This window comes from Oryx dammah, unplaced genomic scaffold (assembly GCF_014754425.2).
Source record: "Oryx dammah isolate SB20612 unplaced genomic scaffold, SCBI_Odam_1.1 HiC_scaffold_26, whole genome shotgun sequence".
NCBI classification, from domain to species: domain Eukaryota; kingdom Metazoa; phylum Chordata; class Mammalia; order Artiodactyla; family Bovidae; genus Oryx; species Oryx dammah.
In genome coordinates, this window is record NW_024070210.1 from 54,402,184 (window position 1) to 54,424,361 (window position 22,178).

At 35.6% G+C, this 22,178-nt stretch overlaps 1 protein-coding gene across 4 annotated transcripts in view; it reads right to left on the reverse strand.

Annotated features, from left to right (window-relative positions):
- Positions 1–2,407: 2,407 nt before the first annotated feature.
- The window catches only part of VPS13C (vacuolar protein sorting 13 homolog C), a 181,658-nt gene continuing 161,887 nt past the window's right edge, over positions 2,408–22,178 (reverse strand). For 2 of the 4 annotated variants that reach the window (XM_040226663.1, XM_040226662.1), the window contains 11 exons: positions 21,841–21,922; positions 20,532–20,645; positions 19,651–19,726; positions 19,074–19,237; positions 17,703–17,748; positions 16,083–16,206; positions 14,954–15,068; positions 9,591–9,679; positions 5,945–6,068; positions 4,519–4,602; positions 2,408–4,258 (listed from right to left, as the gene is read on the reverse strand). In XM_040226663.1, the coding sequence (XP_040082597.1) occupies positions 4,157–4,258; positions 4,519–4,602; positions 5,945–6,068; positions 9,591–9,679; positions 14,954–15,068; positions 16,083–16,206; positions 17,703–17,748; positions 19,074–19,237; positions 19,651–19,726; positions 20,532–20,645; positions 21,841–21,922 (1,120 nt within the window). In that variant the 3' untranslated portion in view covers positions 2,408–4,156. Of the gene's footprint in view, positions 4,259–4,518; positions 4,603–5,944; positions 6,069–9,590; positions 9,680–10,350; positions 14,219–14,953; positions 15,069–16,082; positions 16,207–17,702; positions 17,749–19,073; positions 19,238–19,650; positions 19,727–20,531; positions 20,646–21,840; positions 21,923–22,178 lie in introns of those variants that run through there. The other 2 variants (XM_040226665.1, XM_040226664.1) reach the window with 1 other exon arrangement.

The window sequence follows — 22,178 nt, forward strand, 5'->3', positions numbered from 1 at the left end:
ACATTAATTTTGCTACAGCCAAACTCATTGACATAAATAGAATTAAGACTACAATAGCCTCCTATCAGTTCAGTTCAGATTTTGCTGTCAAATGTCTCTGCTATAAACTCATAAAAAAACTTTTTGGCTTTCAGAGCTTTGTGAATCTAGGTAAGGGACTGAAGGTCTGCAATATGTAAAAAACAAACAAAATGTGTTTCCAAAGCCTTTCTCAGTTCAAAAAAGAAACTCAGTGTTGAGTATTAAATTCAAAAACAGTAAACATAAGTTCTACTACATGCTCAATTACTAAGAGAAATGGGCTCCCTCTGGTCCAGGGAGTCTCAAATTTCTTTTCAGAGCCAACATACACACACAACTCAGAACACACTTTCATCAGTATTAACTGTCATCCTTGCAGTGATTCTCAACCACAGGGGCTTGCCCCTCAAGGATGTATCATTTTAATATGAATAATCTCCTCAGTTCAGTCGCTCAGTCGTGTCCAACTCTTTGCAGCCCCATGGACTGCAGCACACCAAGCTTCCCTGTCCATCATCAACTCCTGAAGCTTACTCAAACTCATGTCCATCGAATCGGTGATACTACTCAACCGTCTCATCCTCTGTCATCTCCTCCTCCCGCCTTCAATCTTTCCTAGCATCAAGGTCTTTTCCAACAAGTCAGTTCTTCACATCTGGTGGCTACAGTACTGGAGTTTCAGCTTCAGTTATCAGTCCTTCCAGTGAAAATTCAGGATTCATTTCCTTTAGTATTGACTGGTTGGATCTCCCTGCAGTCCAAGGGACTCTCAAGTGTCTTCTGCAACACCACAGTTCAAAAACATCAATTCTTCAGTGCTTAGCTTTCTAGAATAATCTCCAAATCCTTAAAAATTTCCAGAATAATCTTCTACCCCTTAAAAGCCTTTGGTTTTGGGCTTCCTTGGGGGCCCGCTAGTAAAGAATTCACCTGCCAGTGCAGGAGACATGGGTACAATCCCTGATCTGGGTATATTCCACATGCCACCAAGCAACTAAGCCTGCGGGCCTCAACTGCTGAGCCTGTGCTCTGGAGCCTGGGAATCGCAGCTACTGAGCACATGTGTCGCAACTCTGGAAGCCCATGCTCCCTGGAGCCTGTGCTTTGCAACAAGAGAAGCCACGCAATGAGAAGCCTGCGTGCTGCAACTAGAGAAAAGCCCAAGCAGCAACAAAGACCCAGCACAACCAAAAATAAATAAAATTTTATATATTAAAACCAACTTTGGTTTTCTCCCTGGTAAAGAGATGATTCTTCTAGCTCTGGCAGTAACTGCAGTTCTGTAATTTAACTGGCATTGATACCTGCAGAGTTCTTCAAGAGTTTGATTACTTTAAATCCACAGTATTAATTTTTTTAGCCCCAGTTACATCTTAGAAATACACATGGAGCCCTGTTAAAAATACAGATGTCCAGGCAGTACCACATCAATGCACTTAGAGACCCACAGCACCTAAAGGGCGACAGTCCCCTCCCTTATACATAATTCAAAATAAAAACAATACTAAATCATGAAACACATGTAAAGAAGTCCACCCTAGGATTGTCAGTACCATCTTTCTATATTTCATATATATGCGTTAATATCCTAGATCACATTTTTCTCATGAATCTTGAACCTTTTGCCCTTTTTTTTCATTTTGATGGCCCCGGTTTTGCCACATTCCTCAGCCAGCACCTGTTCTTCATAGTGGATAACCCAGCACTGCAAGAGCCTTCAGACCTGTAGTCTGAGCTCCCAGTGGAATGGGGTGGAAGGTGGGAGATAAAAAAGCAAAAACAGAGAGGCAGAGACAGACTGTGTGGAAGCCTCCCAGACAGCCGAGCGGTCTAAGAAAGGTTCTGTAAAGCCACTGAGGAGTCTTCAAGCCAAAGTCAGCTATCAGAGGACCTCCCTGTCTCCCAGGAGTGCGCGAGCCCCAATATCCTTGGCATCCCCAGTTGGTGACTGATAGAAAGCATGGACAGAGCAAATGAAGCTATAAATTCTCAATGTGGCAGCCAGGTCCACGGTCACATCAGTTCTCTGTATTCTCTCAGCACTGAAGATCCATACCCCCAGGAAAAACCTTCTCCTGCTCAGCATCTTTGAAAGCTCTTGAGAACTATATTCAATATCCTATGACAAACCATAATGGAAAAGAATATATATGTATATATACAAGCTGAGTCACTTTGCTGTACAGCAGAAATTAACATGACATTATAATTCAACTATACTTCAATAAAAATTTTTATTTTTATTTTTTAATTTATTTTATTTTACTTTACAATTCTGTATTGGTTTTGCCATACTTCCCATAACTATTAATCTAATGTGTCACAAAAAGTAAAAGCAAATATTATTGAATATGAAACACAAACCCACAAGGTTTTCACACTTGCAAACAATGTACCAAATGTTTAATTTCTCTCAATAGTTCATATGCAAGCAGTTGACTCCCAAAGCATTTTAAAAAACACAAAAGACATTATTAGACTTTACTAATGAATTACTTCTCACCTAGGGGATTAAATCAAACAAAAACAGTACAAATATTTGGAAGTTTATTTCTAAGCCAACTGAGATGATGAATTTCTGGGTTTCTGTAAATTAATTTTTCTTAGTTCAATGTTTTGTACATGCCATCAATACAATATAATTACTTTAATATTCAGGATATTGTCAATAGCTGTGATTTATGAAAAATATAACTAGATATCTCAAATTCCTGATTAAGTCATTTTTAAAGACAAAAAATATAAGTACACTTGAATAAACTGCAATTAATCACTGATACAGAAAGTATCTGCTTAAAGTTAAAAGTTTCTTGACAGAAAAAAAGTGATGTTGAAAAGGCAAAGACCACAATACTGAATCAAATATTCAGGGCATTAGTTATTATACCCTTTGTTTTAGAGCCTACAGTAAGTTTAGGAAAATTTTTTAAAGTTTTAAGGCCAGTCTTAAAAAACATGAATAAGGATAGTAGAAATGTTACCACACATCTCAACAAAACAGAGCAAACCAAGTTTGTGCACAACTTCATTTCCTTTCAGTGACTTTAAGTAAACGTCATGTTAAAAAACATGAGTAAATTTTAGGATTCATCCACGGAAATGAAAAACTTTTGAGCATTTTTAAAAAAGCTTTAATAGGCAGTGCATCTCTAACCACCATAAACAAGATGCAGAAAGAACAAAAATGAACTGAGCCTGCTCGCTCAAAGGAAACTTCAACCAATGATTTCCCCACAGTGTTGCTAGATGCCTTATTCATATATAAAGCAACTAGAGATTTTTCATTCTTCCTACAAAAGCATTCAAAATACATTTCTAGGTATGCGTTAAAATTAAGTGTTAAGTTATGATGCCCTTAAAAATCTTTCAACTTATAAAAAACAAGTTCGAGGTATAAAAAAATATTAAATTTTTCATGCCTAACTTGAAAAACTTAAAGTGCAATATTTTCATGCATCAGCACATTACAGTTGTGCCACATAAGTTCATGTAAATAATACCCCAAACTGCCAGAGAACAGAGTACAGATATTTTAAGGTTTTATTTTCATTTGTCTTTATATTATAGTGAAGGGAGAAAAATAAGCACCAGAGCAAGACATGTTTGTATTAAGAGAAAATGTTTTCCTGGAAAAAAAAAAAAAAGAAAGAAAACATGTCATTTCTCCCTTCAATGGTTTTTCTTAAGTCAACCACTCAGTTTACCAAAAATGTTACATCAGTTCAATTACTGAACAAAATATACATTTTGTCCAAAGACACAATTGTCTAAAACGCTCTCAGAGAACACTAGTCCTTCTAAGCTCCTTTCTTATTTTTTAGTAGGGATTTTAATTAAAAACAAGTTTATTACCCTTGTTCCACAATTTTAACATTCATGGAAATTTCACTCTAAATTTAAAGCAGTATTTCTTTAACGGGACCATCGGGCGGCAGTATAGACATGGACTGCTATCAAACACACAGCCCAACTGGGAGCCGAAACTAGGGGGGAAATGGAAAACGAATTACTCTAGAAAAAAATTCCAAAATTAAAGGACTCCTTGAAAAATCCTCTTTAGCAAGATAACGAAGAGTGGTTTACAGACAAGATGGTGATTGGTTTTTCTCCCAGCAGCAGCCCCTAGGATCTGTGATTAGGACAGTACTTGGGGCCTGAGAATTCTCAGTGATGACTGCTTCATCAGTTTTTGCTGGTGTCTCATTGACTGTCCTTCCTCAATGGCACGACATGCTCTCTGGAAAACAAAATATTTATCACAAATGGTAAACACAAGTACAGGCTCACATGGTGGAGAGCTCAAGGGTACGAGCTGCCCACACAGGTCCAAAAGGAAGAATACACAGTCAGTATGTGTCATGCTAAGACCGGTCTGCCCACAACATATTATTCCAAGTTTATATATCCATCCAAAGCTTTAACTTGAAGATCTTTTGGGAAAAGTAATGACTTTCAGCTAAAAAAAGGAGGGGGCATTCTTTAAAATAAATCATTTACCTCTGCTGTGGTGGTATCCCGCAGGTAAATTTTCTGAATGTAGCCTTGATTGGCACTATCTTTTCTTTGGAACAGACCTTGTCTCTGTTTCAAAACAAATAATGACAGAAAAGAAATTATCATGGGGAAAGGAAAAAACCTATAACCTTTAATTGAGCACTTAAATGTCAATTCTATTTTATAATCAGCAGACTAACAAAATACACACATTCAGGTCTGATAAGAAATAAATCATTTTTGGTACAAGGATAGTGACTCCATATGTGAATTGTTAGAATTTATGAAATTGGATAAACTGCATAAAATGATGGCTTTCTACAGGCGATGATAAATAGCATACAGAGATACCACTTGATAACTCATCACATCTGACAAATCAAAAACCTTCCCTTTATTTCCTTGGCTAATAGATAAAATTTGTACACTGAGTCAATTCTCACCACTGATGTGAAAGGAAAGTGATAACTGAGAGAACTGTAATATACATGCATACTGACAGGAAAGAAACAGTCTTTCAGTGGTCTGAAAACTATGTTTCATATACCAAGGCACTCTTTCAGTTTTGAAACTCTACAATGAGGTAAGGCTGAAATACAAAATGGCATGGTTTGATAAGTGGTTTTTTTACTTGTAAACTTCTTTGAAAAGAAAGGAAACATAAAGGATAATAGTACTTAGATCTCTAACTATTGAATTTTATAATTCAGTAAGCATTTTTCAGATAGTTTCAGTAATAGAGATAACATAATTATTGCTTAGGAAAAAATATAGAAATTACCATCTTTGGAATAACAATTTCTACTTTTTTTTAAAAGGGTGAAAATAGAATTATATCATATATAAGAAAAATTATACATTATAAAATAAAATGAGTTTGAGAATTAAGCAAAAGATAGGGTATTATTTTTGCTAATTACTTGCTATCAATTAAAAATTTTTTCCACAGAAAATGGAGAGGAAAAGACATGAAAGCATTATTACATACTTAAAATGCATTTGTCTTCTATAAATGCCAAACATTACTAAATGTGAGTGTTCTAGACATAATGTTTATAATAATCTCCTTAAATCCTAAAACAGGGAATCTTCCCAGGAGTATTTTATATTATAGCAAAATCATATCCATATGAAGTAAAACAAACAAACAAAAAAACTCCCACTTCTATTCACTTCCATTCTTCTACCAAAAAGGAACCTAACTCTTTTAGTGAACAGATTTAACTCACTCAGTGCAATCAAGGACTGCCAGAAAACGAAGTACAGAACACAAATTACATTTTCCTTTACTTTTCAGCATATGGTAATAATAATAATCCTTCAAATACTTTATGCAGTTAACTGTAAAACAAGAGTCAGAAAGCACTCCTGGTTTCTATTCATTTAACAAATTTTTGACTCTAAAGGTGTGTGATTCATGTTTTCTTACCTCAACTGATATTTTGAGCAGATTTCCATCGACAGTAGGAGACCGTACAAAATCTTCAAAAGGATATTGCCAGTCTACGGACATATGGCCTAGGATTTCAACTTCCTTTATACACAAAACTCGCCTATTTTGCAAAAGGAAACAGAAATATATAGGTATTGATAAAGACAGTTAATTGTTCTAATATTTCCCTCTACTAGATGCCATAGATATTACTTGCTTAGTAAGCAATATAACCTGGCACACTAAAAAAAGTATGCTTCACTTTAAAAAAAAAAAAAGATAACTGTCAAATAGAGAGCAAACATAGCACAACTAACAGCAGAACTTCAAAAATCCCCCTTCTGCCAATCTTGCAAAATTCAGGAAAGTGTCATTTTTAAAAAACTGAGCAGAAAACTGAAATCATTCTCTTTAAAACACATAAGGAACAGGCTGTACTTTCATCCAGGAAGTAATAAAGGCAGAAGCCCCTGAAAATGTTTTACTTGGAAAATTATTAATTGCTTTTTACTGTCAATCATGTATGCCTTCTAATCAGGAAAGAAATGTCACAAACCTCAAATGTCAGCAAAGATTCACGTTAGGCCTACTAATAAATATCAGGTTTGAACATTTTAATATTGATGTACTATATCACAGAGTGAGCAGCTCATTTTACTCAACAGCAATTAAAGAAAAAAAAAATCACAGAATCTTTAAAGGGTATCCACATTGATTTCCCAGTGTGTGATTCAGATTAGGTACTGATATAACTATACCTGATTCCAAAGTTTCTGTAACAGAAAGCAAAACTAGGAAAGGAGAGCTGTTGAATCTAAAAAATGCGCACGGTGCTGGAGAAACAAAGACCCAGCTTTCTACTTGAGAGGTATTTATAGGCAAGAGGGGAAGTGAAATTCACTCAGTCACGGCTGACTCTTTGGGACCCCATGGACTACACAGTCCATGGGATTCTCCAGGCCAGAATACTAGAGTGGGTAGCCCTTCCCCTTCTCCAGGGGATCTCCCCAAACCAGGGATTGAACCCAGGTCTCCTGCATTGCAGGCAGATTCTTGACCAGTTGAGCCACAAAGGAAACCCAAGAATACTAATGGAGTGTGTGGAAAATTCTCTTGGTACACAGAAGGGAGGGACTGACTGTTGATAAACTGGGTAAGGGAAGAGCTGATTCTTGAAAGGAGGAAGTCTTCTAGGTAGGAAAGGGAAACTATACTCTAGACAAAGGGAAGAGTGCAGTAACATATACGGCGGTACAAAAAAGGAAAGATTTATCTGAGGAATGTAGAGGTCTGCAGCTGGAGTACCGGACATATACAGAGGCGAGAAAATTAGCTTGGTGCCAGCTCTTGAAGGTTTTTTCCCTTTTTTGGCGGGTGGGGTTGAGGGGGTAGCAGAGGTTGTTAAGAAATTTTGACTTTAATCTACAGATGATGGAAATGATATGATAAATTTTCTTATTGAAGAGTCATGGCCAGTGCAGGAGAGATGGGGTAGACAATGAAGGTGGGAAGTGACCATAAGAGTCCAGTTAGGAAACAGTGAGAGCCTCATTTAAGGTGGTGGCTGTGAAAAGAAGAAAGAGATAGATTTTAGATGTTTAGAAGGTAGGGGTGAATGAACTCAGTGACTGATGGGGTAAGGACTGATACAGACCCTGGGCACTGTATCTTTCTGCACAGGTACTCCTGAAATTGTGGGTGTATTTGGGACTGTGTCGAGCACTATAGGAAGTGCAGCATTCAGGGCCCCAGCCTACCAAGTGCCTGCAGTGCCTCCAATCACTGTGACAACCTCCAACACCCCTACCCATTCCAAACAGTCTTTAGGAAATGGACTCCAGCTCCCCTACCCCCAGCCTCCTGCCTAGTAGAGAATCAGAAGAGAGAGATAAGAGTTAAAGATAACACAAATCACTGCATCAAACGCAATTCACCGTTTTGATCGTCTTAAAACTCTACTCTTGACCATTTCGACAATACTACTGTCCTCCTGCTGCCCTCAACCTCCTTCACTTTTTTCCCTCCTGCACCACGATTCCCGGAGTTCACATCTTGGTCTTCTGAATAACACATTCTCTCAGGATGGTCTCTTGGATCTCAACTCCAGATCTTTATCCAAACTCCAAGTATCTATACCTATACCTATTTCTACACATCTCCTTGACCTTTACTTTGATATCTCAAAGCTATGTCAAACTCATTAAGTTCAAAATGGAAACAAGTCATCATCTTTTCCGCCAAACTACTGTAAATGGTACTCAAGCCCCAAACCAGCAAAGTCATCTGGTATTCCCTTTTCTTTCATATCCAGTCATCCAACCCTGGTCTCTAAAGATTGCCCCTTCATACCTAAGGGAGAGTAACTCTGCGCTGGTCAGGAATGTTATTTTACTAATTGTCTCCTGAAAATCTCTACGAGTGATCCGATCTGAAATTACTATGATTTTTCTACTTATGATTTGAAACTACTATGATTTTTCTACTTATGATTTGAAACTACTATGATTTTTCAGCTTACTTGAAGAAATATAGCTGTATAATGTACATGTTAATATTCCTACCAAATGCCTAAATCAAACAACTACTAAAATATTACATTCAATCCTCAAAAGACGAGTTTCCATTGCTTAGTATGGAATTACATAAAAAGTATAAAAAGTACTTTTTAGATTGTTTTGTGAATATTTTGACTTAATTAATGGGCAAATCAGAGGACTAGCTAACTTTCTCTTAGAGACAGTTTGTAGATTTAAGCCTGAATTCTAAAGTTTTCCTTTTTCTCCTTCTCACCTAAATACATTTAAATGCAGTAGTAAGAAATCTAATATATAAATGTTACCTACTCTAAGTGCTTTGCTTTAGTTCTAAAAACTACATAACTTAGAATGTTTTGAAAATTATTTATCTGTAATTAGAATAAGTGATATAGGGTAGATATCTCAGGAAAATAAACTTAGTAGTTTAGTCCAAGTTCTTTTATTGGGAAAAATTATCCACCACTCCCAAAATATTTAGAAAGAAAATGGAACACAAAGGTATAATAACATACTTTTAAAAAGGTATGTTCAACATCCAAAATAAAACCTAGTGAGAAAAAGTAAATTCATCCTCCATAACTGGATGTACAGTTCACATATAAAAGTATCACTACTGTACTCATAAACTCTAATCAATTCTGTCTCTCAGAAGTTGTGTAACTTGGTTAAGCCTCTAAACCATGCTTAGTCTCAGTATCAGCATCTCCAAAACAAGAAGGTCAGAACAGATGATCTCGAATGAACCATCCAGACCTGAATTTCTGTGATTCTATGACAATGAACAGGGGTTCCCAGGTGCTCAGGGTAAAGAATCCACCCACCAATGCAGAAGATGTGGGTTCGATCCCTGGATCAAGAAGATCTCCTGGAGAAGGAAATGGTAACCCACTCCAGTACTCTTGCCTAGGAAATCACACGGACAGAGGAGCCTTGCAGGATACAGTCCATGGGGTCACAAAGAATCAGACACAACTTAGTGACTAAACAACAACAATGAACATTTTGCAGCTGAAGCACAGTTATCTAAATCCACTGTCATTTTCGTCTCCAAAATTCTTATAATATATACAGTTAGCATTTGAAAAGATGTCACTTGAGGTCAATACCTATTTGTAACCATAAGGCTTGCCTTCTTGTTCCCAGGAATAGCACAGTGGTATCGGTAAGTCTCTCCTTCTAACTTTTTGACATGATTCTGAAAAGAAAAGAAGACTCAAAATTTGTGTTGTAACATGCATCTGAACAGTATTTCCAGTACTCTATATTAGTGCCAGTTAGGAAAAAATTATTAAAACCAAAAGCACAATTCTACAGATTGGCACAGAAGCTAGAAAAATGTTCACAGCATTTCTATAAATAAACTTTCACTGAGCCTTAAAAGTCAAGTAACTATTAAATACTTACTAAGCAATCTTCTAATAAAATACACTTTGTTGCGTGATAATTCCAAAACTTTTAAATAGTTTTACCAGAAATAATCACAAATTTCATTTATAATGAACCAACACTAGTATAAAACTGGGCATTAACATTCCAGAGGTCCTTAACCTGGGGTCCTTGGAAAGACTTTGGAAGGCCTATGAAATACCATTAAAAAAATATAAAATTTTGAAAATGTGTTTCTGAACTTGTTTCCAAAGGACAGTTCATATTTTTCATCAGATTTTTAAAGGGGTCTGTTATCCTTCTCAAAGGTTAAGAACCACTGATTTATTATAATAATAAAAATAATAAAAATTTCAAGATAATATTGCTGAATATTTGGTCTTATGTATTAAACACACATGAGGAGTACAAGTATTTACTATAATTATATTCCTGGTAGAAAAGAAAACTTAATGGCAATCTTAATACAAACATGAAGAATTTCTAAGATTTCAAACAGCTGGCACAATTTATTACTGAATACAACTACAAGCATAAAATAATTCAAGTATAAATAGTAGCACATTAAAATACATTTTTTAATTATCTCAAAACTATTGTGACCTCAATCAACAAACATTAAATATCAATAAAGTTACATTTATAATTAATGCTAATGAAATATTATTGACATTATATATAATGCATAATTAAAAATTAGAAGAGAAAATATATGAAAATATAAAACATAAACATACCCAACAAATAATAACAATTTATAACCAAGAATACATCAATATTATCAAAAGGATAATATAATCAATAATAATCACAAGCAGAGAAAGCACACTTGTTTATTATTTCAATAGTAAAATACACAATTTTTTTTTTAAAGATCCTTGGTTCCCAGTCATTCTTTGACCAATTATGAAAAGCCACAAACAACAAAGATGAATCCCTAAAGAAAGGGCGTCTCAACCTCAGAATGGACGTCTCAACTTCAGAATGAATCTCAGAGAGAAGTGAAGTTTAACAGTTACTTGTTTCACATCTTCCTTGTGTGAATTAACTAATATCTTTGAATATTTATACCTTAATTCCTTTAAAATGAATACAAATGAATGTAACAATTTAGTATATTTATTTTCAGCCTTGAAGTTTAAATATGTTAAAATATTTAGATTTGAGATGAAATGTACAATACTACTCACTTTCCATCTTCTACCATCTTGTATGCATTTTCATTAGTTATAAACTTTGTACTTTAAAAAACTAAAGCTTTTAAAGTATATTCTACCACCATAACACATTACAGAAACCTAGGTTTCAGCACTTCTGAAACCCACTACACTCGGAGATTCAGTCTTTATGGCAGATGAGTTTATAAAATATTCACTCTTCCTTCCCAAAAATGCAACTAGAAGAATTTATAATATTTAGCAAAAGCATTCCATTTTTTCAAGTAAATTCAAAGGAAATAATACAAGATATGAAAAAGCAATGTGTATAATGATGTTTATTACATCATTATAGTATCATAGTATCATTAATGTAAAATATATTAAACATATATATAGTATCATAGTGTCATTAATGTAAAATAATGGTAACAGCTCTAATGTCAAGAATTGAGAATAGTCAAATATACGAGGTAAAGTTAGCTCAATAGATAATGCAAGAATTAAAAATGAAGCACTTCTAAGAACCAGGAAAAATATAATGAAGACAAAAAAGCAAGGAAGGCCATTTTAAATATTATATAATCATTAACTATGGGAAGCAAGATGAATATTAAACAAAAACTGGCTACACACATATATATATAAATTTCATATATGTCTGTGTAAGAGTGTGTGTGTGTGTGTGTGTGTGTAGATGCTAATTATCCTGGGAGAAGAGAGGATAAGTAGAAGAGTATATTCTATGAAAACACAGAATATAATTCAGTAACTTTCAAAGCTCACTCTTAAAGAATGCAGAGCAATACTCAGGAGAAAAGAAAAGGGGGTAAATCCAAAGATTCCCAAATTATTCCAAATTATTTAGAATGTACCCATATTATAATAAGCACTAAGGAGGACATAATTTTACCCTCTAATGCTCTTCAATATTTACACATTTTGTTATACTTGGTCCCTTAAGGACAGAAGTCTCATTTCATTTGGCTATCCAGCACAGTGTAGATAATCAAATACTTTGTTCCTAACTAACGGATTATAGCAAGATAGTAAGGGATGAAACAGCCTAAATTTCTTAACTATCCATGCCTACCCTTGCTACCCATGGAAAAAAGTTACCAAGCTCTTTTAATGTATAATCATTCTATTTCTTCCAGTTCTCATATCTTAACGAAAACTACTGAATCACACACAATGACTATATTTAGCTAAAATAATAAAGTTTCTTGAAGTTTTGTGCTTAATGACATGCGGTTGGAAAAAAGGGAAATCATGAGGAAAGGAATACTGTAAAGAGCTACACAATCAAAAAGTAAACAATGAAGGAAAAATTTCCCAGAAGTCTCATTAAGATTGTATTAGTAATATTTCCAGGAAAATTGAAAAAATACTACTTTTACCTAAGAAGAAAGAATAATTATTACTGATGATTTAAGACAGAATCTTGAATTAGTTACTGTGCTTGATTCTCATAGAAACTGTATATGAGGCGCCATTTCTGCCAACCCTCAATTATCTAGGCACAAGAAAAGTTTGTCGGCTACAATTTTAGGCTAGTCTTTGGATGTCATTCTTCTATGTTAAAGTGCTTGTTTCAAATAGGAAGCTTCCCTGGTGGTTCAGACGGTAAAGAATCATCTGCCTGCAATGCAGAAGACCCGGGTTCTATCCCTAGGTCAGGAAGATCCCCTGGAGAAGGAATGGCAACCCACTCCAGTATTCTTGCCTGGAGAATTCCATGGACAGAGGAGCCTGGTGGGGTACAGTTCATGGGACTGCAAATTCTTCTTTAAAGTGCTTGCTTCAAATATGAAGCATTTACTTTATTATTTTGATAACTATAGTTTAAAAATATATAATGAAACTGAACAGTTGTATGTTAACAGCTTTATTCTCTTTAAATGTAAAACACAATAAATCTAAGTTCATAATTTGTTTCCAATTTTGGGAGGAAACACGAAAATTGCTAGATAAGATACTGCTAAATCTAACATTTTTATCAATTATAGAAAAAAGAGAAATCAAAATATAACATGTTGAAAATTTACTCTGGGGATACTAATTTTGAAATCTTAGTTTATATTTTTAAAATTTCCATTAGGATTATGCATCCTCTTGAAGGATTTAAAAGCAAAAGAGATTGGTTTTTAAATATAAAGACATCTATCAATTCAAAAGCCACATAAGTAATCTGCTTAATTACATGTTCAACTTCTATTTTTATAACTAATAATTGTGAAATAAGCATAACCAATAAGGAGACTTAATTTTTAAAAAGTATAAATATGAAGGGCTAAGACTGTACATAACATAATTAGAAAATGATTGTGATTTATCTAGCAAGAGTATAGAGAAGTTAAAATAGAAAAAGAGGCAAGGGAATAAATTCTCAAAACTGATGCGCCAATACTTATTTGAGGTTGAGGGACTGATCCAGAGCAACTGACTATTGTTGTTCCATTGTGTCTGATTCTTTGTGACCCCACAAACTGTGGCCCGCCAAGCTCCTTTGTCCACAGGATTTCCCAGACAAGAATACTGGAGTGCGTTGCCATTTCCTTCTCCAGCGGATCTTCCCAACCCAGGGATTGAACCCGAGTCTCCTGCACTGGCAGGCAAATTCTTTACTACAGAGCCACCAAGGAAACCCAGAGCAAGGATACTTCATTTCTTAAAATATATGCCCCAATCAATAGTTTTATAACTTAAGTAAATTTATGGTGATTTATGAAACACAGTTATGTAATTCCATCAGCAGGACTCATAAATATAAAGAACACACAGATTGGACATAAGAATTATTCTTTTTTTTTTTTTTTGCAACTTTACCAGAAATGCATATGAATACCATAAGAAAAGGTGAAATTCTCAGGATGATAGTAGAAGTTCAATAAAGTATCCCTCCAACTAAATGTAAAACAAAGTTGATTTCCTGCGTCTTTTCATCTTTTATATTGACCTCTTATTCCTGTACAATATTACCAGGAATATCACAGTTTTTATCTGTAGCCAAACCACTACAATAAAAAGTTCAGAGAGAGGTAAGAAATGTAAAGATAATTTCATCAGAATGTGGACTCTCACTCTAAATAAATCAGGACAGTCAATTAATATCACAATTTGTTTTGATTTTTAAGGATGAAATCAAGTAGTAGTATACAAAACATTTACTCCTGTATTTCCAGTTCTTGCTGTGTAGGCAGAAAAAAGAAAGAAAATAAAGTTAGAAGCATGCAGAAAGGTAAAATGTAATCACATACTATAAAAACCAAAGGCTAAGAACAATGAAGAGTCATTTTATTTTAAAGTCAAAGTAGAAAAATATTAAAAATTTTATTTTGGAGGAAAGCTAGTCATGAGAGAATAGCATTTTACATACGTGTATATTGTTTACATTACAAAATTAAAATTAAAATATAAACCAAAAAAAATTCCAAAAAAGTTTCAAGGTTTTAACAAAAAATTATAACTGTACATAATCTTTTTTTCTCTCCTCCAGCTTCTGTTTACCTGAATAAATCTAGATTTATAATACAGGCCAAATAAATTAATTTGGTTGAGAGACAAGGAAGCAGGGAAATTCCAATAATTAGCTATAAGCAGAGGACTGAAGTTTAACAACATAAATGAAAGGTGCTCAATACAAACAGTAATAAAGCCTATGACTACTTTCAACATTATCCTTTCTACACTAAAAAGCTTTGATCCTGTGCAGAAAAGAACTAAATGATGAGTTACTCCTATTTAATACACTATGCTAATAAAATAAAACAAATAATCAAATTCTACCCTGTATATCATTGTTTCCTGTGTAATCTTTAAAGAAGTTCATGAATCAGGAACTTTAGGAACCAGCCATGAAGCTTTGACCGTAGAAATCTTTAAAATTCAATTTCACTCATGACGGTCAAGAACAAAATTTATACCTCAAATATGTCATAGCCCTCAGACTCCTGTCGGTCATAAGGGCGAATGATGCCGTCTTCATGGATCAGGCGAGGGGAACGGAGCCTGGACACATCCTCTGTTGATTCTGCCACCCTGTGTAAGTACATATAAGAAAACACATGAGAATCTCTCAAAATAACATAAATGTATTATTGTATTGATTCAACCACTATACTATGTAACATATGAACCATGAATACTATGCTGAGTCTTGTCAGACTCTTGTGACCCGGGGAATATAGCCAGCCAGGCTCCTCTGTCCATGGGACTTCCCAGGCAAGAATACTGGGGTGGGTTGTCATTTCCTTATCCAGAGGATCTTCCAAACCTAGGGATTAAACCTGCGTCTCCTGCATTGCAGGCAGATTCTTTACCAACTGAGCTACCAGGGAAGCTCCACTATGTAACACAATATATCAATATTTGATAAACAGTAATTTTAAATAACTTGCCAAAATAATGTGACAAGTATTAAAACCAGGTCAGTCTGACTTCATGTTCCCCCACCTTTTCTTAATAATAAAGGCAGGGAGTAGGCCATCCACTCTTTGTATCCATGGTGTCTAGCACAGTGCCTGGCATATAGTAAGGACCAATAACCATTTGTCAAATAAAAGAGAAACTGAGCCATTAAAAAAAAGCCTCTTCTTACTCCTCTCTGGGGGAGCTCTACCTCGTGGACCAGTAAGAGCTCTCAATCAGACTTTAAAGTCCTTAAGGGCAGGCAGAGTATTTAGCATACTTATGTACTCCTAGCAACAATCAGCGGAGAAGGCAATGGCACCCCACTCCAGAACTCTTGCCTGGAAAATCCTATGGATGGAGGAGCCTCGTGGGCTGCAGTCCATGGGGTCGCTGGGAGTTGGACACGACTGAGCGACTTCATTTTCACTTTTCACTTTCATGCACTGGAAAAGGAAATGGCAACCCACTCCAGTGTTCTTGCCTGGAGAATCCCAGGGAAAGGAGAGCCTGTTGGGCTGCCGTCTATGGGGTCGCACAGAGTCGGACACGACTGAAGCAACTTAGCAGCAGCAGCAGCAGCAGCAGCAGCAGCAACAATCAGCACATAGACACATGGCCTGTACATGGTGTATATTTAATTACCTCTGAATCCCCTGGAAGGTGCTACTGGCCATATCTATAATTCCACCAGTTGGACGAGCCACAGCACCCACAAGCCCTTTTCCAATCCCTTTGAAGAATCCAGCAGCTCCTTCCTTTTTGGCACCTTCATAAAACCAGACAATGAAAGAATAAAGATTTTAAAATCAGCAACTTCGAACTCAACGAACGTCTAAGTCAAATACTGAATGGCTTTACCCAGGAAGCTCCTAGAATTTGATGTTCTAAAGAGGTTAACTTTAGTCCTAACCTGTGATAAAACAGTGGTTTTCAAAGTATATTAAAAATGCAAAATTATTAGGCCCCACTCCCAGCCAGTAATCTGCATTTTTACAAACCCCCAAGGTAATCCCAAGGCATACTCAAGTTTTACAGCTAGTGATCCAGGAGTTTAGTTAGTAACTATGACTGGAGGATCGAAAATATTATTATTATTATTATTACTGCCAACCATCAGGAGATTTTTCAAGAAGTGTACTTTTTAAAAAATATAAAAACTTTATAAAAATATAATTCACATTCCATATAATTCACCCACTAAAGTATACAAATAAAACATTTTTATAGTATATTCACAGCTGTGCAACTATCACCATAATCAATTTTAGAAAATTTGCATTATTTCAAAAAGAAAGCCCATGCCTATTAGCAATCATTTCCCATTTTTCCCCAAACCCTCTTCCCAGTTCTATGCAGTTTACCTCCTTCCTCCCTACACTGCAGATCTAGGCAATCACTAAGCTAATTTTTATCTGTATGGATTTGCCTATTCTAGTCAAATAGAATCATACACTATGTGGCCTTTTGTGACTGGCTTTTCTTCACTTAGAATCATGCTTTCAAGGTTCATTCATCTTGTACTTGTATCAATACCTGACTTCTTTTTATAAATGGATGTTAACCCATTTGTATGGCGTATACCACATTTTGTTTATCCATGCATTAGTAGATGGACATTTGGCTTGCTATTACATTCTGGTTATTATGAGTAATATTTTTATAAACAATTCTGTACAAGGTTTTGACCAAACAGAGGCTTTCAATTCCCTTGGGTATATACCTAAGAGCGGAATTGCTGGGTCACATATATAAGCTCTATCTTTCTATCCAGTTGTCCCAGTACTGTTTGTTGAAAAGACTATTCTTTTTCTATGGAATTATCTTGGCCCCCCGTCAAAACATAATCAACCATAACAATAAACATATATTTCTGAAATCTGAATTCTACTCCATTGATCTATATGTGTATCTGTATGCCAGCAACACCTGTCATAGCTACTTTAACTTTACAGTAAGTTTTAAAATTGGATAGTATAAGTCCTCCAACTTCATTATTTTCTTCCCCAGATGTTTTTGCTCTCCAGGGTTCCCCTGAATTCCCATATAGATTTTAGAATCAGTTCATCAATCTCTGAAAAAAGAAGCTACTGGGATTTTGATAGGGATTGTACTGAATAAAGAATGTGCTTTTTAAACTAGGATTAAAAAAAAGTCAATTGCTATTGAGAGTCCAACAGAATCCAGTCTAACAATAATATGTATTACTTTTACCATGTATCAACTCTTCAGATTTTGTACAGAAAGGAAACATTCTCAACCCACCTTCCACAGGCTTTGTTATTATTCCAGTCACTCCACCAACCACTCCCTAAGAGAGAAATCATAGATCAAGTCAAGCCTGAATGGAAGGTGCTTAATTTTAAACCAACCACTAGAGGTCTCTACTGACATGTTGTTACAGGAATAACTTTTTAAGAAAAAAAAAAAAAACAAGGACTCGACAGAGAATATGCGCATATAAGTGAGTTCTCTGATTTTTAAAATATTACCTCATAGCACATATTAAATGAAGCGCTTTATAGAAGCAGAACTTTATAACATAAGAGTAAAGCAGGTGAAAATTCTTTACATCTGACTCTGACACCAATCACCAGTTGATGAGTGTGCATGCATGCTAAGCCGCTTCACTCATGTCCAACTCACTGTGACCCAGTGGACATTAGCCCACTAGGATCCTCTGTCCATGGGATTCTCTAGTTGATGTAATCTCTTTAAGCCTCAGTTTCCATATCAGTAAAATTATTGAGTTGAGAAAATTAGAGATCTAATTATAAATTCCAATGAAGTTACTCCATAATTTAGTGCAAGTGTGGAAAACTGAAAATGAAAGGACCTCTCATGGACAGCAAATAACCTGACAAGTAAAGCGCTTTAGAGGAGACGATACACATTAGAAATCACAGGCACAAACACAGCAGTTAGCAGTCTACTGAGTTAATTTCAGAAGTTCAAAAGTAGTATTCGTGCATTCTTTACATAACTTTCAAGTAGTGTTAGTAACTAAAAATAGCTGTATAGCACACAGAAAAATAACTGAAGGATGTATACTAAACTGAAAAGATCAGATACCTCTAGGAAGAGGAGAGGGATAATCAAAGAGTACCTTATAGCCTTACCTAGGTTCCCATTACTCACTTAAAAAAAATAACTTAGAAGTTCGTATAATTACTCATACGGAAGATAGTCATGTATTACCTGTATAACTGAATGGTATAGTACTGAAAAGTAACGAAAGGTAGTTCCTGGTTTATAACACGTAACCTATGCACCTGCCTTCTATAGAAACGGTTGACTGATGATGACCTGAAGACGACTCTCTCCCTCCAGTTACCTCCACGTCCCTCTGCTCCACTTCCCCATCTTCCACACTAGTGCTAATCTGCCATCATTATAGTCTTCACTCCAGCCCAAGTGCCAAAGTCTAGGACTTGGAATGAGGGTGGGCGGGTAGGGTAGACCGATGGTGATAAAGGGAAAGGAGAACAAAAAAGGAAACAGAAAGTGTGCAGTTTATCACTACTGTTGCTCTGACAGACTGACTTACAAGCAGTGTTCCATGTGCCACACAACCAGTACATATGCTAAAGTGTATCTGCAAGTTAGTATTTCTTGAAGATTCCGCAGGAGACTTACAAGCAGCAAGCCCTTTCCCCCTCTGGCCAGGCTGTCACCAAAATCTTTAGGCTGCCGACCCATCTCTTCTCTTCTTTTTTGCTGATATTCTTTGTCCATTGTAATTGCTGCCAAACCTTTTCCAACAGAGCCGGTGATTCGAGATACAACTCCTGCTGCACCACCTATCAAAAGGCCCAGAGAAGTAAATCACACTGTTTCTTTGAAGAGCATTACTGCAATACAGAGCATGTGGCTGCTTGAAAATAACAGGTGCTTAAAATTCTGTCTCCTATACAAAAAGGCAGATATTGATTGTATTCAGTTCCCACTTAGCAAGAAGAGGGATAAAACTATTGCAAGTACACTGATTAACAAATCTATGACATATAAAAAAAAAAAACCTCAGCGGGTCAGTGTCAAATTATTTTCCACTTAAAAACAAGTGAACACGTCTTTTAGAAGGATTATTATACAGCAAAACCCTCTTTTCTTAAACATAGTCGTTTATTTTTATAAACAATGAATTTAATAATAACTCATCATAATATAAATTATTGTACTTATACACATACACACACAAATATCTAATACATACCTACTGTGTGTCCAAAGAGACTTTTTACTCCAATTACTAACCCCTCAGCAAATTCTTCAGGGCCTTGAACAGCACCCTGGTCAAAAATTCAAAAAAAGTTTGCTACTTAAAATTTAAATACGTTTAAGATTTTGAATCTAGTATTTCAGAATTTCCATGAAGATACAGAATTGCAAAGACACGTCAGCATTGTGCTGACAGTTTTCACCTTCTAATCCCCAAACTGATGGAACACCTATTGTGTCTGAAGATACTTTTAACCCACATGATCTTAGCAACCCTTTAAGATGTCAACCATTTAAGATGACAAAAACTGGAGAGGAGTAAATCATTGGCTTCAATCAAAATTGGAAATTGGCCTTCCAGGACCAAGTGCCATCAGACTGGTAAAGCAAGCCACACTGACAGCAAGACTAGCAGCCCACACAGTTTGGGCTCTCTTGTTTTTCCACTTATTCTTTTTGCTTTGTGCTTCTGACACCCTCACCACACTGGGATGCTGCATCCTTTAAATGGAGGAGAACAGGTTAGAGGAAAGCTTGACTATGAAACAAAGTCAGCTTTCAATGCCCGTTAGTTCTTTACACGGTGGTGACACAGTTTTGAAATGTTCTCAGTCTACTTAGCACTCTTCCTAACAACTACATTAAATCCTAGAAAATGTAGGCATGCTTTATTATTCAGATACTAGAAGTGCTCAGTTAGTTCTAAAACAATCTTTTGATGTTATCTCTAGTAATTTTAAAAATATATAAAATTGATATACTTGGTATTTGAACATTATTCAGTTCCAAGATACAATTAAAATATGAATTATCTGTCATAAAAAGGAGAACATCCGTTTTTCTATGCTACACTTAAAATAAATAAAAGACCAATACCTGGAAGGGTTCATAGAAAAAAGCTTCAAAGCCTTCAGATAGACCTCTAATTAATCCAAACGGGTTTCCAAGTACATCTAAGCCCAATACAAGGACATACATCTGTTTCAAGAACTACAAGAAAATAAATAAATAAATAAATAAATAAATGAAGTTCTTTGCAACCATTGTAAGAAAATACATCATGAACTAAATTAGGTTATTAAAGGAAAACTCTGCAGTGATGTTTTACTATGTTCCAGGCATTATGCTCGTACTTTACATGGGACTTTCAAATGGGATAGAACTCAGGTTTGAGGCAAAGTCGGCCTTTTGTCAGTTACATAATCTTGGACAAGTCGCGTAGTCTCTACAGGACCTGCTCTTTTCATCTGTAAACTGGGAGGTCTATTATACTGACCTTGCATGGCTGAGTATGCATATTAAATTAATATATATTTCAATAATTGGTAGTCATTTTTGTTACATTATTATCAGTATTGCTATGAACTAAATGGGTTGATAACCAAAACAAAAAGACAAAAGAAAAAATATCCTTATTTGAACATGCAAAAATCAAGTTTAAACACCGTAAGAGAAAAGACCTTTTAGCAGAGGAAGGCAAGAGCAATGTCACCCATAGCAATGGTACTCGTGTATAGCAATGGTACTCGTGCGTGAGTGCTCAGTTGCTTAAGTCATGTCCGCTTCTTTGCAACCCCATGGACTGTAGCCCGCCAGGTTCCTCTGCCCATGGAATTTTCCAGGCAAGAATATTGGAGTGAGATACCATGCCCTCCTCCAGGGACTCTTCACAACCTGGGGACAGAACCTGCGTCTCTTATATCTTCGGCATTGGCAGGTGTATTCCTTACCCCTACGCCACCTGGGAAGCCCAATGGCACTCTAGTGCTCCCAAACAGATAACTGTGTCTGTGCACAGACTTCCAACCATGGAGTAACAGGCATCAGTAAGAGGAACTTGGTTTCCTCCCAATTCTACTACACTATGCTTAGAAACTATAGTCACTGAAGGAATAAAATGTAACGACCCTTAAATCACTATTCTTTCCCAAAGTGGTAAATGTATCATTGCAAAAGGAAAACACACTAAAGGAAACTTTAAAAGGTTTATATAGTTGGCGGGGTGGGAGGGGGGTGGAATTAAAGAAATAGAAGTTAATCATTCCAGAAAACTACTAAGTAATGAGATTGTGAATAGCAGTAAGTTAGGTAAATGTCACCCACTACAATCACACATAAATGCTTTGCTTTGATATTTTATGAAGTATCTTCCATATGAGCCACTGTTAATACGACAGGAAGTTACCTGTTCACTGTAATGTCTAACAACACTCCACATGAGCTGATCTCTGTTGTAAAACTGATACCGAATTTCATAATAAGCAAGTCTGGGAGGAGAAAGAGTCAAAAGTACTAAGATTATTTTTTGGAAAAAAAAAAAGAGACTTAAAATTTCAGTGATAAATTAATCATTTCTAAGTCACAATTAGGTTTGTAAATATAATTTGAGATATTAAATATTAGGATGCCAAAACTATGATAAAAATAGTACATTGTCATGCAAATCTTTCATAAACACATAAAGAGCAAAAAGTTGACCATAATTCCACTACACAGTGAATTTTTTTCTTAAACTTTTTCTTT